Genomic DNA, 16,008 nt, shown 5'->3' on the forward strand with positions numbered 1-16,008 from the left:
ATCGTATACAATTTCAATGGACCTTATGAAGCCCACTTTTGGATTTCTGGCTTAGTTCTTCAAGGAGCAGTCTCAGCTCAGAGTATATCCATATTTGTTAACCTTAGAACCCAAGACAGGGAAGCAGTACACAAAAGTAAAAATTGCCCACATTTTCACACTTTCCTCCTTGTGGCATTGCTCAGGGGCTTTTCTCCAGGTTTGATTCTTGCTTTGGACTGGCTTCTGAGCTGCTCCAGGATAAATTATCTCTCCTGGTTACTGACTACTTGGCTTTCCCTGGTCATAAGATTCATGAGAAACATAAAATAAAGCAATGCTTCATATGACCACAGCACACCAGGCAGTTCCAGAACAACTGGTGAGCCTGCTTTGCTCATCCTGTCTTCTCAGCCCAAGGAAACAGTAAATCTCAACAATGTGTTCATGTTAGTACTCAGGTTCCTCTGAGATGATGGCCACTGGGGACCCAAACTACCAAATTCTATGGTTGTTTATTATTAGGATATTATACATAACAAAAGCAAAAGTCTACTCATTTAAGATATAAATACTTTATTTGTTACTTTCCAAATTGTTCTTATTCCAACTAAGATTGTTTAGAACTACTCAAAATCCTGAGTGCTATTCACACAACTGATAAAAAACCAATGTTGTAAATTGGCTTTAATGTATATTCCAAAGCCAGTTTGGCAATATATGTCAAAATCCTTAGAAATGTAGGTACCTTTTGACCAAGTAATTTCCCCTTTAAGATTCCACTTTAAGGAGATAATATATTGAGCAAAGATTAATTATAAGGATGTGAATCATAGTAGTGCCTATATGAGCAAATAATTGGAAAAAAATGAGTTGTCCAATAATTTAAAAATATTAGTTAATTATGCTATGATATAGCTATATTAAATATATACTGCCTTCCATATTTTAAAAATAATGATATAGAAAATTTTATAAATGGAGAAAATATTAACAATATTGATAGCTGAGAATCAGGTTCAGAATCTGTATCTTTGGTAGGATCCTCTTGTGATGCAATCATCTTATTCACATCCATTCTAGCGCTTCCCCGCTGAGGAGCAGCCCTGTGGTTTAGGTAGAATTTTCCCTATTCTCAGCTCTATGAGTCAGCATGGCTGGGTTTTGCCAGTCTTCTGAGTATAATAATGCCTAAGTCCATCAGCTCATCCATATTCCCCTGGCTATAGTGGTTGTTTCTCATTTAGCTAAATCCACATGCACATCAAGACTGTTGTTTAGCAGTTTGAGAGGGGATAATCTATGTATCTGTTAAAAAAGAAATATATAGTTTGATTACTTTTGGCAACCATCCCACTACCATGGGGAAGATCAGCCTGAGGATGAAGAATAGCTGAGAGCCACAGAGAAATGAGTCTGGAGACCTCGTCAAAAAGTATCTGAAACCTGGCCCCTCTAGATGTTTTCAGTTGCAGAACCAATAATTCTTATTTATTAATTATTCTAGCAAGAGTCTTGTTTTCTGTACTTATAACCTAAAGCATCCTAATTAATATGGAATCTAATTATGTAAAAAATATATTCATATATTACAAAGCTACACAATAAAATATCAATAATAATTGTCTCTTGGAGAGGATTACCAGTTATTTTTCCCTCTACTTTGTGATTTTTTTTTGTAATCCAGATTTTCTATAATGAATATATATTATTTTATTCAGAAAAATCAAATAAAATAATAGAGTCAGAATAATAATTGTCATCTAAGCCAAAACCATCAGACTTTTAATTGTGAATGGTGATAGGCTAAATGAAATGAAGTGAAAGCTAATATATTGTTAGCTTTGTTTGTTTGTTTGTTATTACCTTTCAGAGTCAGGAATGCAAAGTTCTTAATTCCAAGACTCTTATTTATTTCTGTACATGAGTTTATTTTTAAAAATTTAAAAATCTGATTAGTTCAAGATCCATGGATTTTGACATCTGCCTTCCTGCCCCAATATTAGGACACCTAAAATTGGTTTTAGGCATGGCAGAAGAAACACTGGGCTTGGAATTCCCACTCCAAAATTTCCTGGATATTTGACCTCAGGCAATTACTTAAACTTCCTGAACCTTAGTTACTTCAGCCAAGAAATATGGGGTTGCAGTTAAGTGAAATAAGCCAAGCACAGAAAGACAAATATCACATGTTCTCGCTTATATATGGGAGCTAAAAAAGTGGCTCTCATGAAGATAAGAGAGTAGATTGGTGGTTACAAGAGACTGAGAAAGGTAGAGAGGAGGAAGGTATGAAGCAAGGTTGATTAATGGGTACAAATGTATGATTTGAGAGAAGAAAAAGATCTGGTGTTTGATAGATCTGCGAGATGACTATAGTTTGCAATTATCTATCATATGCTTCAAAATAGCCAGAAAAGAATAATTGAAATGTTTCTAGAATAAAGAAAAGAGAAATATTTAAGGTGATGGACATCTCAAGTTTACTGATTTGATCTTTAAAAATTATATGAATGTATTAAATTATCACATGTACCCTAAATTAGTTATATTTATTATGCATCAATAAAAATTGTTTTAAAAAAAGAAAAAAAGGGGTTAGACCAAATGTTATCTACCTTTCCATCTGTGAAATTCTATGAATGAATCTAAATCATGCTTTGTATTTGAGCAGAACTGATATTCACTGCCTGCTTTGGGAAGTATAAGTAGGTTTCAACTCTTATCATAACATTAATAATTGGTAGCCACTGTCTGCAGAGCGGTGGTAAGAATGTCTCTGAGAGTACTTACGGACTCAGCAGGAAACAGTGCTATGATCTGTCAATGATGTTGATGTGTACTTGAATCCTCAGTCTGGCTCTTATACACATATCGTAATGTACCCTAATTTATTTTATTACTATTTTTTGTAGCACAGTGTCCACAGTCTTTTTAGAGTGAAATAACTGGGAAGAAATCCCTTTAAAATGTATCTGCTTCTTTTCTCCTATTCCTTTGATATCTCTTAATAATTGGTGGCATTGACTGAATAAGAGTTTGACTGAATAAAAGTAAAACTTTTAGTAGTTGAAGTTTAGAAGGAAATTTCTAGCTTGTTTCTAACACTTGATATTTTCTTGTAGAAGGAGCTGCAAATGAACACTTCATAGCAAGTAAGCAAATGTTCTAATAGTGGTTCCAAGTATGGGCAGGGTGGGTCAGTGAGTAGCTTGTTTGCAACTATGTTCACTTCTTGCTTCTGTCAAACTCATCCATAGTGTGGAACTCCAACAGAAACCGGTGAATAAAGATCAGTGTCCCAGAGAGAGACCAGAGGAGCTGGAGTCAGGAGGCATGTACCACTGCCACAGTGGCTCCAAGCCCACAGAAAAGGGGGCGAATGAGTACACCTATGCCAAGTGGAAACTCTGTTCTGCTTCAGCAATATGCTTCATTTTCATGATTGCAGAGGTCGTGGGTGAGTCTTTCTGCAGACTTTTTTCATTAAACAACCAAACAAAACTCTGCATCATTATGGGAGGTTTACCTAAGTTCTTATAAAGTAAGATTTAATATTTTCTGTAAGTATAAGGTAACAATATGCTCATTGTAGATAAGCTGAAAAATAGAAGGAAACAAAATAAAATTCATCACTATTCCATATTTGAGCTATAGCCTTCAATAATTTTAGGGAGTGTTTTGTACAATGCATTTTGTATTCATAGCTCACAGTTTTTATTTTTTAAACATAACTGAGAGCATACTGAATGCTTTTGACCATACTGTCAAATACTCCTCAAAAACATTTTTATGCCCGAACAATATTCTCTAATATGCTCCACTGTAATTTACATAACCATTTCTCTATTGTTAGAAATTTAGGGAGTTTTTTCCTGCTTATGGACAATGCTGCAATGCAAAATCTTGAAGAAAACTCTGCCTGCCTTTCTGGTTAATCCCTTCAAAGAGATTCTTAAAAGTGGAAATAATTGGTTGAAGGACATGAATATTTGTATTACTTGATTCATATTGCCAGAGTGCTGTTGAGAAAGCTAAACAATTCATGTCTACCAGCTCTACTTGAGAATGATTCTGACTCCAAATCTTAATGACACCTAATTTTAATCTCTAAAATACTTTGCTAATGTATAGATGAATGTTTTTTTAATATTTATTTCTTTAATTGTTACTATTAGACTATTTTTGCATGCTTATTAGTGATCTGTATTTCCCTCTGTTAATGCATTTTCTCCTTGTCTCTTAATGTCTGTTACTCATTCGTTTTTTAGAAAATTTTTAATTCTCTATATTGATCTCTGGGAGCTCTTTATATATTAGGATGTTAGACCTTTGTTATATTAGTTATAAGTGCTTTTCCAGTTTGTTGTTTAACCTTTTGATGTTTATTTTGACTTAGAGATGTTTTAAATTTTATATAGGTAACTGTTTTAAACTTTTCATTTTGAGCTCATTTCTTTTACTACTCTCACTATTTTAGTGCTTAACAATCCTTCTCCATCTACTGAGAAGATAGCTTTTTTGTTGTTTAATTTTTGCATTTGGTTTTAAAATTAATGTTGACATTAGATATATTGTATGCTCTAAGGACTGAATTTTTTTCTAAATAACAGTTTTCAGCATCATTTAGGAAATAATTATTTTCCCCACTGATTTTTTATATTTCTTTAATCACTTATCAAAACTTTATAAATAGCAGGGTCTGTTTCTAAGGTGTTTCACTGATCTGTGTTTCTGGTCTCTGTCAAGGACATAATTAATGTAGATTTATATGTTATAATATCTGTTATTTCCTACTCATGATTTTTAATTTAACAAAGAAAAGCAAAGGCTATTCATCTCTGTTTATTATCCTAATTAAACATGAGAATTGTTCTGTTCAGTTTTCCCTCATCCAATTATGATTTTATTAATATTCAAGTTAATTTGAGAACACAGTATCTTTAAGTATTCAGCTTTCCCTCCAGGAATATGTTATGTTTCTCCGTTTATCCAAATATTCTACATGTCTCATCAAGGTTTTATGGTGTTCATCTTAATACATGGACAGCCTATTTCTTGCAAGACTTATTTGTGATTATTATATGTGTTTGGCTTATTCTTTCCAAGGGTGAATGCAGTCCACCGTTTTTCATGTTTTGTTTTCTAAATAGTTACTTTTTGTATTCTAAAGTTTTGATTTTTGTATATTCACTTTGTACTCAATTATATATTTGAATTATTGTCAATTCTAAATATATTTCAGTGCATTTCCCTTTTTCCTGTCTCATGCATCTTCCTCATCCCACACATCACCCTGTCTTGTGCAGAAAACATATTTCCCCTCATTTCAATATTTATATCTCTTTTGTGTGTTTCGTGTTTTTATCACGTTAAACAATACCTTACGCTAAATCAAATCTATGTTTATTTAGCTGTTAAGCAAAATGCTTCTTGAAGGGTTAAGTGTTTTGTATTATGTTAATGAAATGTTTCTTTGTTTCAGTTTTGTAATGATTAACAAAGAATCAAGGATGAGTGTTGACTTTTAAGCAAATACCTTTACTTTTGACTTTATTGTTTTTTAAAGCTTTTTCATTCATGTTTGAGGTGTGTTATGTTAAGAGAAACATGATATGATCTTTGCATTTTTGGCATTATGATAGTAGCTATTATTTATTTAATGCTTACTATGTGTTAGAAGCTGTGACGAGTGCTTTCCATGTATTACCTTAATTAATCCTGGTGAATTCCCTAAGAGGTAGCTCTTATTGTTAATCTCACTTTATAGAAGGAACTAGAAGCACAAAGGCTAAAACACTTTGAATATTAAACACTGAAATAAACGTGAGCTATACATACATCTAAGAAAGTCGATAAACACAAGTGAGATAATTACGCAATTTTGGGTGAATCAGTGAGTGAGGGTGGTCATAATGGTGGTGGTTACATCAAGGAATAAATGTTTGCAAAGTGAAAATTGTCAGGAGTGCCTCCTGCTATCACACAGTTCAAACTCAAGAAAAAATGAGCTGGGCTTGCTGAGCACTTTCATACTGTGTCTGTCTTTTTATGGGGGGCATCTGTATGATGATCATCTACCTTACACATATTTATTTTACAATCATTTGTTACCATTCATTCTTTTTTTAGCCCGCTTATTTCAGTTTCATAGCTGGAGTCTGTCCCAGCAGCTCAGGGTTCAAGGTGGGAAAACAGCCCTCCCATCACAGGGCACAGTCACACACCCACACTCACTCCCGCCAGGACCATGTAGACACGCCAGTGAACCTCATGTGCACAGAATGTGGGAGGAAACCCTAGTACTCAGAGAAAACCCATGCAGACATGGGGAGAACATGCAAACTCCACACAGACAGCAACCCTGGTCAGGAATCCATTTTATTTTCTTATCGACATTATAAACAAAGGAAGTTGAATGAAATGATGTTATTTGAGGACGTGTTGTTGTACTTGTTAAGCAACAACTCAATGGGGTTTTGACACAACATATGGTATAGTATAATAGTATTCACAAAATAATTAAAGAAGAATTTAAAAATATGTTAATTATTAATAGCACACAACTCTGTAGCCCAGCAATGGGACACATGGCTAACGTTGTCAGATAAACATTCTTTCATTGCTGTCAGTAAGTCTTTGTTCTCCATGGAAACCCGCATGGGGAATTAACACCATCTCAATTGGAGGTGGTTTGTGAGACCCAGGCCCCATCGTTCCTCTGCTCTATTGCTGTCACCTTCACTCTACAGGCCTTAAGTAAAGTCTTCCAGGTCTGAGTCTTTTCTGTGTGTCTCTTGTTATAAGTGTACTGCTCTGCACATCTTGTCAAGTATTCCAGAAATATGACTGCTGCTGCCCTAGTTCATGCCTTTATCATAATTTCCCTTCGCTAACACTATCGAGACTTTAAAAAAAACTTTTTTTTTTTTTGAGACGGGGTCTCGTTCTGTCACCCAGGCTGGAGTGCAGTGGCCCGATCTTGGCTCACTGCAAGCTCCGCCTCCCAGGTTCATGCCATTCTCCTGCCTCAGCCTCCCGAGTAGCTGGGACTACAGGCGCCTGCCACCACGCTCGGCTAATTTTTCATATTTTTAGTGGAGACGGGGTTTTACCGTGTTAGCCAGGATGGTCTCGATTTCCTGACCTCGTGATCCGCCCACCTCGGCCTCCCAAAGTGCTGGGATTACAGGCGTGAGCCACCGAGCCCGGCCGCACTATCGAGTCTTAACCTCTAGCTCCTCCTCCCTCCAAAGTCATCCTCCATATTGCTGGCTAAAAAGTCTCCCTTTTTTTTTTTTTTTTTTTGAGACGGGGTCTTGTTCTGTCACCCAGGCTGGAGTGCAGTGGCGCGATCTCGGCTCACTGCAAGCTCCGCCTCCCGGGTTCACGCCATTCTCCTGCCGCAGCCTCCCGAGTAGCTGGGACTACAGGCGCCCGCCACCATGCCTGGCTAATTTTTTGTATATTTAGTAGAGACGGGGTTTCACCGTGTTAGCCAGGATGGTCCTTATCTCCTGACCTCGTGATCCGCCCGCCTCTGCCTCCCGAAGAAGTGCTGAGATTACAGGCGTGAGCCACCGAGCCCGGCCAGAAGTCTCTCTTAAATACAGATCTCAACATGCCACAGCCTTGCCTCAAAAATAATAAGTAGATCTCCTTAGCCATAGAATCACATTCAAACCCTTTGGCTTGACATATAATACCCCACACAGGCGTTTCCAACCTGCCTTCCCAGGCTCATTTCCCATTTTTCCTCCAACATTCCATACCTTCTGCTTTTCCCGAAAAGTGCTATGTTCTTTCACTCTATTTTAGTCCGTGCTTTTATCTCTTCCTGAAAACACCTTCTCTTTTTGCTAATTCTTACCCCTCTCTTTGTGAAAAGTTCCTCACTCTTCCCAGCGAGGGCAGCTCTCTGATCCCTTAGCCCATTAACTTGTCTCTGGTACAGTGAGTGTTAAACAAGATCACTGAAGAGAGGCTGTTATTTGTTTATCTTTGTATACCCAATCCCTGGTACCATGCACAGTAAGGGCTCAATAAATATTGGCTGGATAATTGAACTAATTGTCAGTAATACTCCATGCTTTCAGAAGCAAATGCAAGATCAGTCACAAACTACCTCTTGCAAGCAGTTTGCTCTATGCATCAGTGACTGCCCACAGTTTTCTGGATGGCTCTTATAAGTAGCTCTGAAGGTTGCAAAATGGTTCTCAGTTTCCAAGCCTCCATAGTAACATGCTTCTTCCAAAGCAAGCCCTTTTTCTTTCTCAGGTGCCTCCTGCCTCAGCTGAGACTGTTGAAGAGAGTTTATAAAACTGACTTCATTTCCTTGATTTAGACTATATTTCAGCCCAGCACATAGAATCGTCATCACTCATTGCTGTGATTGCAGTGTACTGCTTATCTGCATGGAGTTATTCTCTGGGCAAGAAATAATGCCTTATTAACACAGTTTTATCATCAGGACCAAGTTTGGCAGATAGAGCAACATTAGAGGATAATTGGAAGGACAGCTGATTTGTTAGCAAAATGTTGCTTTTTGGGTAATGAATCATTCTGATTTTTGCAGTGACTGTTGAGTAACAAGCTTGAAGATTACTTTGCTTCAGCCCATTAAACCTTGACAAACCAGTTATTAACTACGGCTAGAGCCAATGGCCTGTGGGGATTATTGCAATTATGAGCCATCTATGTAATTTTTAAAAATCATTAGGCGAGACAAGGTGAGTCTGATGATGGCGGGGGCTGATGGCTGACAGTCTCTGCTATTTTGTAGTACACAAGGCAATAAACAGCTGTAGGGAGAACTAATCAGTCAGCAAAAGCCCTTTGCTGGGAAGATGTAGTAAGAGCAATAAAGGTTATTGCTCTCAAACAACAAACCATGTCTGGGAAGGAAAGGGCAAGGTTTTTCTTTAACTTCTATTTTGGAGGCTGGAGGTCTTTTCTCAAAGGAGGATTAGAGGGAAGTAGAGGGAGCACATCAAATAAAGGGAAAAGCCAGGCAGGACTCTCATGGCTTACATTGCATCCCTATGCTTTATTGGATTGTAGCACTGAGGACGCCCATTGGAAGGTACCTGCCCTTTCTCCTTTCTGCTCCCTGTTATTTCTTACAGGGATTTCAAGCTCAGGTGGATAATATAAATTAATAGAGAAAAAGGAAAGGGTAAAGATGCTGATTATAAGTCAAATAAAAACACATCTGTGGGCCAGATCGCAACATCTAGTTTATAAACAAAAGTCCATGTCCTCAGTCTGGATTATGAGACTCTTTGAATCTGACCCGCACTGCTTCAGCCTGATTCTCTTGTATTCTCCTCTTTTGAATCCTTATACCCCAGTCTAACTAAGGTGTTCTCCAGATGTGCCTGCCCCACACTTTCTAGTCTCTATGTCTTTGCTACCCCAGGAATGGCTTCTCCTTTGAAATTGATTTCTACATGTTCAAATCATATCCACTCTCTGAGTCGCAGAAGGGGTGAATTAAATCAACTTTAAGATCTCTTTTTCCTCTAAAGTTTTGTGAGTCTGTGGCATTTTCACCCACGATGGTTAGCATGTCTGTGAATCTAGCTGCATTCTGGGGCCTTAACACAGTGTACTATTTTGCATTCTCTAGGTGGGCACATTGCTGGGAGTCTTGCTGTCGTCACAGATGCTGCCCACCTCTTAATTGACCTGACCAGTTTCCTGCTCAGTCTCGTCTCCATGTGGTTGTCATCGAAGCCTCCCTCTAAGCGGCTGACATTTGGATGGCACCGAGCAGGTACGGTTCATAGAGTGAGCAATAACAGCAGGCTGGTGCTGCAAAGTCAAACCAAGGGTAAAAATGGAAGACACGAAGCAAAGCCTTGTTGGAAAGTCCTTAGAGACACATTTCTGATGCACAGGATAAAACACATGTGTATGTGGGAATGTGTGTTTGCAGTATTAATTCAGATAACAGACAGATTAATGGTGCTATCTCTAGTCCTCTGGGACAACAGGAACACTTGTATCACTTCAGCAACTGCCCCAGCCTCAGGGACTCTGTGTATGGTGACAGATATAACACAATTCATTAAATTACTCTGCATCCCTGGAAGAGAGGATAGGAGTAAAGCTTCTGCCATGTTGCAAAATGAGGCACAGAGCACCCAAGAGAGTTATAGAGATTGAAGAACTTCTTATAGAGGATTCAGGAATAGAATATAGGCTTTCCTGCTCACACACAGCATTTAGCCATTCAGCCATTGGTCCAATTGAATATCTTGCTCGCTCAATCAACAATAATGCAAAAAAGGAGGAGGAGAAGGAAGAGGAGAGGATGAAAGTTTACTTTTTCTCCTTTCTTGCAGCTGGTTCCTTCACTGAATAACTGCTTACTCTTGTATAGGAAATAGCCAAGGTCATGATAAGGGGTGTGTGTGTGTGTGTGTGTGTGTGTGTGTGTGTATGTGTATTCATTCTTTATTGCTCAGTTGACTGTTGTAACAGGATGAAAGCAAACACGTGCTGAAACATGTGCCTGAGCCTTGCCTGCCATTTATTAAATGTGGTTCACGTGTGCTTCCTTAAATAATTTCACAATAGACAAATGAATCCACTCTGATTAAGAAAGGGAGAGAAGAAGTCTAGTGCAAATTCCAGCCTTCTCAACTCATAATTATAGGGATTTCAAATAACATGTATGCACTAAAACAGACATAAATAACTTAACCAAGTAGCATAAACAACTTGGAGGTCTCTAAATTTGGTATATAACACATTTGACTGTATGCTTTTTTAAATTTAAATTTTAATTTTAATAAGTTCTGGGGTACATGTGCAGGATGTGTAGGTTTGTTACATAGGTCAACGTGTGCCGTCATGGTTTGCTGCACCTATCAACCCAACATCTAGGTATTGATAAGGGTTTTTACTTTGACTCATTTTTACAATCCCTCCCTAAACCACCCCCACAACCCCCACACTCTGCAACTTCAATTCTTCTCCTCTGTGTTATTCCTTCTATCAGCTGGAGGAGCTTCCGGCTGAATATTTTGTGCAAATCATGTGAACAAATAGCCACAATTCCACATTTTCACACTGGTTGAGAACATCCATGTAGAGGAAATTGGAGAGCTGAGCAAGGGTGGCCAGCCTTCACTGAAAGGGCTGCTAGACACATATCACAGCTCGTAGACTGATACCTGTGGACTGTGGCTTTTCAAGTTTAGAATGGCAGGAAGTCCTAATTTCATACTAAACAAACACTTGATCATTGCAGGTGTTTTGACTTGCTTCGCTTTAACATTCAGGAGATGAGGCAATAAACAGCAGTAAAGAGAGTTTGTGACAACGTGATCTGAGAATGTTTTTGCTGGTGCTTGAATAGCGCTACACTTGGAAAACATGGACCTGTAGCTAAGCACCCATTATTTGTCTGTGTAAAGTTTTACATGTACTTGACCCTTTCTGATACCATTTGTCAAAGCAGTTTTGTAAACCTAGGATGATTTGAAAATGTAGGGTGAACTCAGAATTTAGATCTCTGCTTGTACTTTGGCATCGTGGCCATGGAAGACCCTGAGCTATTAATAGAACTCTCTGCTGTGAGGGCAATATTCTGTAATATACAGTAAAATGTAGCTATTGAGCACTTTAAATGCAGCTAGTGCTACTGAAGAACGAGATTTTAAAATTTACTTAATTTCATTTTAAGCAGCCATGCATGATTGGTGGCTACCATATTAAACAGCACCTCTATAGATATAGAGGTGAGTCCAACACATTCATACCCAACACACCCATAATCTGGCCAGCCCAATGAGCCCAGCTAAGCTAACTTATTTCTTTTTTAAGCAATCATTGTAGCATTTACCAATGATCCTCATGTGCCTCCTGTTCTAACTAGTTACTTTTGGATTTCTGACTCTTTGTTTTGTCTTAAGATCTGACTCCTGACTCTTGCTCTTGGTATTGAGCTTTACCTCGCCAGCTCTTTTCCCACTGTGCTTCCTAATCATGGGTTTTGAGTTAGACACACTCCACTTTCATACCCTGTTTTGGATTTTCATGGGTAGGAAGCACACTACCTGACATCCACAGACTCAACCTCCATTTCCGGCTAACCAGAAATTCTTGGGCTTGGTCCTCATAAACTTCTGCAAAGGGGAGTCGTAAGTAGCCTGAGTAGACTAATAAAATAACAATTTCTTGAGTGTTTGCTATATGTTGTATTAGGTTCCTAGGGCTGCCTTAATAATGTACTACAAATTGGGTACAGTATTTTGGGGGGTACATTATTAATTTTCATAACAAATTATGAAGGTTGTCTATGAATGAGGTCTGGGAAATAATTGCCATACACTGGGTAATAATATATTACATTACTTGGTTTTAAATACATTTCCGTTTAAACAACAGACATTTATTGTCTCACAGTTATGAAAAACAGAAGTCTGCAATTGGGCGTCAGTGGGGTTGGTTCCTTCTGAGGTCTGTGAGGGGAAGTCAGTTCCAGGCCTCTCTCTTAGCTTCTGGTGGTTTTCTGGGAAACTTTGTCATTCCTTAGCTCATAGAGCTCTGCTTTCATGTTTACATGGCATTTTCCCAATTTGCATGTCTATGTCCAGGTTTCCACTTTAAACAAGGACACCAGCCATATTGGGCCCATCCTACTCCAATGTGACCTCATCTTAACTAACTTAATCTGCAGTGACCCTATTTCCAAATAAAGTCACAATCTGAGGAATTGAAGATTAGTACTTTTTTTTTTTTGAGACAGAGTCTCACTCTGTTGCCCGGGATGGAGTGCAGTGGCACAATCTTGGCTCATTGCAACCTCCACCTCCCCGGTTCAAGCAATTCCCCTGCCTCAACGTCCTGAGTAGCTGGGATTACAGGTGCACATCACCATGTCTGGCTAATTTTTTTGGTATTTTTAGTAGAGATGGGGTTTCACCATGTTGGCCAGACTGGTCTTGAACTATTGACCTCAGGCAATCCGCTTGCTTCAGCCTCACAAAGTGCTGGGATTACAGGCATGAGCCGCCGCACCCAGCCAAAGATTAGTACTTTAACATATAAATTTGGGGGGAACATAATTCAACCTATAATCTATGGCAACTTGTTTTACATATATTCTATTATTATAATACATATAGATAAGAAAATTCAGGCTCAAATAGGTTAAGTGACTTGTCTAAAGTCACATAGCCAGTCACTGGCAGGCCATATATGTCTGACACTTGAGCTCATGCCTTAAACATCTGCATCAGCATTTCCCATAGTGTGAGAAATGTTCCACAGTTGGTTAGTCAGATAATTTTAAGTGTCACATGGACAATAATTACACATCCTGATACACATTACAAAATAAACTAGCACATCAAATATGTAATTTCATGGATAACATTGTTTAGGAAGAAGCTAAGCGTAAAAAGTGAATTTATTTGAAAAAATATCAAGTGGTTAATAAGACAGGTAGCATGTGGATTTGGAAAACGTTATGAAGGTTGTCTGTAAATGACTAAAGTCTGGGAAATAATTGCCACACACTGGGTAATAATATATTACATTACTCTGCTTTAAAAGGAACTAATCTCTGGGATTAGCTTAAAGTGGGGAAGGACTAAATGATGGATTGTACCTGACCACTGACTCACAGAATGTTTCTAGACCTTTCTGGGTTTTCAGAATCTATGGGTTTGAATTAAAGGTCAGAGTGAGGTGTTAACTCCTAAGTGAGCAAATGCACTTTTCTCAGTGGGCAGATTGAACACCATTTTATCTTTACATATTGATGTAAACACTTCTATTCTGATGCTTCTTTTTCGTACTGTTGCTCTTAAAATGCAGTCAGAGTGTTAGTCAGCCTCTGAGCTCACCTCTGTGTTTATAATATGTTGCGTTGGCAAATAAAACTCATTTTCTTCAAGTGCTCTCTGAAGCTTTCCCTTTTCACTATTTTATTCCATTGAAGGTGCTGGCACTGGCAGGTCGTAAATTTTTTATGGCAAAATTAAGAGTTTCTAAACACATTTTACTCTCTGTGTCTCATTATTTTACCTCCTAATAAGTTTCAATCATTTTAGCACCTGTTTAAATTAAGATCCCCAAGGAAAACAGGGGGTAGGGGCAGGCAGCAATTAATATGTTCTAAAAATTTGCTGGAAAATTACTTAGTAAGATGGAACATAATGACTCAGATGCTGGTGTTTTATGAATGCAACATTAAAATTCTTTCTCTTAGTTTTAAAATCCATCCACACTTTTACTTTGTGAATCACTGGATGAACTAGTGTGAAGCCTCTTTTTGGGGGAAGTGGCAAAGTGTCTTATGACTCTTGGGGGTGTAGGTGATGGAGTTACCTATGTGTGGGTTTCTGTGTGTGTTTGAATTCCTAGAGATCCTTGGTGCCCTGCTCTCCATCCTGTGCATCTGGGTGGTGACTGGCGTGCTAGTGTACCTGGCATGTGAGCGCCTGCTGTATCCTGATTACCAGATCCAGGCGACTGTGATGATCATCGTTTCCAGCTGCGCAGTGGCGGCCAACATTGTGTAAGTCATCCCCTGGTCCCCACACACTGCTCATGAGGCTCTCCTGTAACTCTATCTGGACAAAGACCTTTTAAAAAACTCAGTACATGTGAAGATGGTAGAGGCTGGACAGAGTGTTTGAATGGCTCTAAGATTGAAAATAAGGTTGACTGCTTTCGTTTAAGCTAAAGTGTTTTTTAATATTGGCTTCTGCTAGCTATCATGTTTTGAAAGCTTCTGGTGTGCTAGAGGCAGGGTTAGGATGTTTGAATATATATTACCAACTTTAATGTTCACAACACCCCTATGTTATAGATTAGGAAACTAAAGCCCAGTGAGGTTAAATACACTGCCAGTTAAGTAGTACAGAGCCAGGATTTTAATCCAGATTCGCAGACCCAGAATTGAGCTTCTTTACATTCTGCTCTCAGGCATGCTGATGGTTCCACATGGGGCATGACTTACTACTGTTCCATTTCTATGGGGTGAGCAGATGGTGGCTTCCCAGTGAGCTGGGTGGAAAGGGACTCTAAAATGTATTTACTTCAGTCCCCATTTTACTTTTGCATTTTCTTTTGCAACATTTCCATAAAATGGTCATTAGTTTCATATATTTTAATAGAACTCATAAAAGGAAATTTATTTCCCTCAAAAACAGCCTCTTTTATCTTTGCAGCATTGTGACTGCATGAAAATTCTTCCTTATGCTATGTTAGTTAAATTCTCCCTTAAGTTTCAACCTGCTTGTCCATTCTTTTATCTAGGCAGTCTTAAATCATTCTTACAGGAGATGAGCATATGTCCCTTGACAAATGAGTCTACCTTTCCCAAAATGAACTACTGGATTGCTCAGGCAATGGGGTTTTGAGGCCAGGACTTTGATTTTTTTGAGTCAAATTTCTCCTTCCCATTTGAGGGTCTAATTCTGAGCAACTCTACTTAAAACTCCATCCATCCATCTATCTATCTAGTGATCTAGCTAGCTATCGTGTTGGTGGACAGAATATCGACCCATTCTCCTAAAAAGCTTTAAACATCCTAACCCCTGGAACTTCTGAATATGTTAAATCATATGGCAAAAGGAACTGTGCAAATATGATGAAGGATATTAAGATGGGAAATTATCTTATGTGGGTCCACATAATGACAAGCGTCCTTATAAGAGGGAGACAGGAGATCAGAGAGGAGAGAAGATGCTGTATTTCTGATGTTGAAAATGGAGAAATCGGCCTGGAGCCAAGTGGCCTCTAGAAGCTAGAAAAGACAAGAACATGAATTTCCTTCTAGAACCTCCACAAAGGATGCAGTCCTAGAGACCCACTTTAGATTTCTGACCTCCAGAACTATAATAAGTTTGTGTTGTTTTAAGCTGCTAAAGCATCATGGTTATTTGTTACAGAAGCAATAGGAAACTCAGCCTATTTATCATCTGCCTATCTATCTTGCAATACAACTTGACACATGCTATGAGGTAGATTTTTACATGAAGGTAGAGAAGACAGTGATCGAAAAATGAA

General features: G+C 38.4%; 1 protein-coding gene and 1 long non-coding RNA gene across 4 annotated transcripts in view; one reads left to right on the forward strand and one right to left on the reverse strand.

Annotated features, from left to right (window-relative positions):
• Positions 1–16,008, forward strand: part of SLC30A8 (solute carrier family 30 member 8) — a 226,930-nt gene that overhangs the window by 193,510 nt on the left and 17,412 nt on the right. For all 3 annotated transcript variants that reach the window (XM_057303084.2, XM_055116878.3, XM_063606462.1), the window contains 4 exons: positions 3,105–3,134; positions 3,240–3,439; positions 9,608–9,754; positions 14,359–14,512. In XM_057303084.2, coding sequence (XP_057159067.1) covers positions 3,316–3,439; positions 9,608–9,754; positions 14,359–14,512 — 425 coding nt within the window. In that variant the 5' untranslated portion in view covers positions 3,105–3,134; positions 3,240–3,315. The remainder of the gene's footprint in view (positions 1–3,104; positions 3,135–3,239; positions 3,440–9,607; positions 9,755–14,358; positions 14,513–16,008) is intronic.
• Positions 1–16,008, reverse strand: part of LOC134730835 (uncharacterized) — a 429,507-nt gene that overhangs the window by 38,003 nt on the left and 375,496 nt on the right. The window lies entirely within an intron of this gene.

Source organism: Pan paniscus, chromosome 7, assembly GCF_029289425.2.
Source record: "Pan paniscus chromosome 7, NHGRI_mPanPan1-v2.0_pri, whole genome shotgun sequence".
In the NCBI taxonomy this organism is placed as follows: Eukaryota; Metazoa; Chordata; class Mammalia; order Primates; family Hominidae; genus Pan; species Pan paniscus.